The following is a 2,967-nucleotide window of genomic DNA, read 5'->3' on the forward strand; positions in this document are numbered from 1 at the left end:
GGGTTTTGTAAAGTTTTGTGTTGGGTACACGTGGCTTCTGAGCGGTCTCTCTCTTCTACAGTTGTCCTTTATTTTAGGATTCATATCCTCTTAGGTGGTTTCAATATTAAATGTTTTGAGAAACGACGGTGGGGTTTCTAGAGAGAAACAAAGCAAAAGGGTGTCGTCTTGATGTTGTGATCGGCTTTCCGGTCACCCATAGCGGTGGTGGACCTGTGCGATCTTCTCTATATCTCTTTTTAGCCGACAGCCATTTGCGGGACCTATTAAAGTCTGGTTTTGTACATAGAGAACATGGTTTTTAGAGAGAGAAACATCTCCGTATTTGCCGACATCTCTAATTTCATAATTTGGCAGTGGAACTTTAGGTTATTTCGGTGTTTTGGATATGTCAATTCATTTGGGGCGAGACTTGGAAATTGACAGGAGATTTAAAGCAAGAGAAGGTCAATATGTTCACATGAATAAAATGGGTCATCAAATTAATTAAATCCTAGATGTTTAAAAGATTTGAACCATAATAGTTTTCTAAGGTTCGACGCGGAACCCTAGTTGTATTTAAATTTCACCTTTCTAACCCATCTATGATAAATTGTATTAGACAACTAATAATGGATAGAAATGGTAAAGTTGGATTTGATTCTTGTTACAATTAGCTTTTTCTTTTAAAGAAAGTTGCGATATCCTCCAATAAAAAAATATAAGCAGGGGCGGACCTAAGTGAAGCTCAGGGTGGGCGGGCGCACCCCTTGAAAGAAAAAAATTTAGTATATTTTTTAGGCAAAAAACCCGACTGCACCACCTGAAAATATGCTTGAACTACTCATCCGCACCCCCAGCAAATAATTCCTGGGTCCGCCACTGCATATAAGATAGAAATCTGGTGTGCAGAAAGCACTATCACTATTCATAACTTTTTGTTGATTGCAATAAACAAAACACATTATAATCAGGCATCAATAATTCATGTTTCTAATTGCAATTTAAATTTAACTGGACAAATTAGTATTACTGATATTTATATACTTTTATATATTTACTTCAAATGTTCGTATCATGCACATTCAATAGTTGGAAATTATGTTAAGAAGATATGACCTTGTTTTAATCATACTCCTAAACATATACTCTAAACCACCATCGATTCTATCTATTTGAGCTTCCATTACATCCCATAAATATGCATCATTCTGCCAAGACGAAAATCGATCATCTTTGATGCATTGACCGTGTAACACAACATCCAAACTTTCGATATCTTTTGTATGTTGATCATGATGTTCTTCACATGCCACTCTTGTCCTTTGAATCAACTTTGATACCACCAAAGACCACCTACTTGCCTTAGGTGTTTCTGAATTCGGCATGACAAAATGCATCAATAGAGACTCAAAGACGGAAACAGTCACCTCCATTACCATTTTGATCACAACCTCATGGTGCGGGTGGTGGTGGTGGTGGCGACGATCTTGTGACTTTGCTACCGTGGATCGCTTTAAACTTGCTATCAATCTCTTCACATCTTTCTTAATCATTTTTCTAAAACATTTGTATCGTGCAATGCTGATTTCGATGCTTGAATCTCCCTTTCTCCTTCTTAAAGCACATTGAAGGTCTCTTGCATGCTCTTTGTAACGCGACATGATATCTCTCATGATGTCGCAAACATCCAAGAACCCAACCAATCCGTCCCTTAGCTCTTCAACCCATTTCTCGTCGTCATGGGTCGAACATACCACGTTTATAAACTCATGCAAGCATTCATACAATCTAGACAATTTCAATAAACCATCATAAAGGGTTTCTATAGACGGCTTACACGATGATGAATACATTGCACATGTTTTGATGTCGTTAAGCTCTTTCTTGATATTATAAGTGGATGAATGTGATGTGGTAGGGAGACTAATGGATCGAACTCCATAGGTAGTATTATTTGATGTGTAAGAACAGGCCATAGCCAAGATGATCAACTATGAAATTGTGAGCTGGATATTGTTGATGATATGGTAGGAGGTAGCTCTAATGTTCCCTATTTATGGGAGCTTGTATTTAGTGTGTCATTATTGCCTTCTAAGATTGTGGCCTTTAATTTTTTTAAGCCATTAATGCTCATATTATTGGCATGAATGGTTATGGTAGAAAGCATCATTAAAGCATGCATTTACACTATTGGTCCTGATATTTGTGAACTATTTCAATATCATCCCCCATCTTTAGATTTAAGCATAACTGGGCAGCATTATTGTTGCTCAAAGTAGCATAACAATTGTTTAACTCTCAATCATAACAACCCAAAATTGAGTTACATAAAAAAAGCCGAATAACACAGTTTAACTCAAAGCACAGTATACTAGTTAGTCATTTATATTTTTACCAGATTATGTGTCCAAATTAACACCACTGTATTTTTTTCATATAATTTTTTTACAAGGTCTAATCCTCTTAAACCATGATATATATACTTTTTATAAGTCTATTTTTGATGAATAAAAACTTTATAATTTTATATAGATGTTTTGCTATTTCTAGAATGTAATCTAATTAGTTTTATGTATTCTTATACTAATTGTGATTATATATATTAAAACTCAAAAATCAATTAACCATAAAAACAAATACGTTGCGTGACTATTGTAATTATAGTAAAAACAATAACATGACTTTTAGAATTTTAAAGTTATTATATGCTTTTAGCATACACAATGTATTTCTTGTTCATAAAATGTACATTATTGAAATTGGGTTAATGGATTTAAACACCCCCAACTATTGCCATTTGGCCGCTGGCACTCTCAACTTTGACTTTGGCTCACACCACTCCCAACTTAACACTTGGGTTGCTGTGTCACCCTGTCGTTAAATAAACACTAATTAAGTTAGTTCTTTTTGCTGACATGGCCAATATTTGCTGATATGGCATGATGATGGATCCAAAAATCTATAAAATGGGAGTAACAAGACTCG

The 2,967-nt window shown here is 35.2% G+C and overlaps 1 protein-coding gene across 1 annotated transcript; it reads right to left on the bottom strand.

Moving 5' to 3' along the window:
• Positions 1-988: 988 nt before the first annotated feature.
• LOC110878564 lies at positions 989-1,980 on the bottom strand. Its single transcript, XM_022126901.2, has one exon. It carries the CDS (start codon positions 1,956-1,958, stop codon positions 1,065-1,067), a length of 894 nt encoding a protein of 297 aa, XP_021982593.1. The 5' UTR covers positions 1,959-1,980; the 3' UTR covers positions 989-1,064.
• Between the last annotated feature and the right edge of the window lie 987 nt (positions 1,981-2,967).

This window comes from Helianthus annuus, chromosome 9 (genome assembly GCF_002127325.2).
Source record: "Helianthus annuus cultivar XRQ/B chromosome 9, HanXRQr2.0-SUNRISE, whole genome shotgun sequence".
NCBI lineage: Eukaryota > Viridiplantae > Streptophyta > Magnoliopsida > Asterales > Asteraceae > Helianthus > Helianthus annuus.

Bases quoted from the DNA above. Each gene is read 5' to 3' on its own strand.
- LOC110878564 (XM_022126901.2), bottom strand. From the start codon at position 1,958: ATGGCCTGTTCTTACACATCAAATAATACTACCTATGGAGTTCGATCC.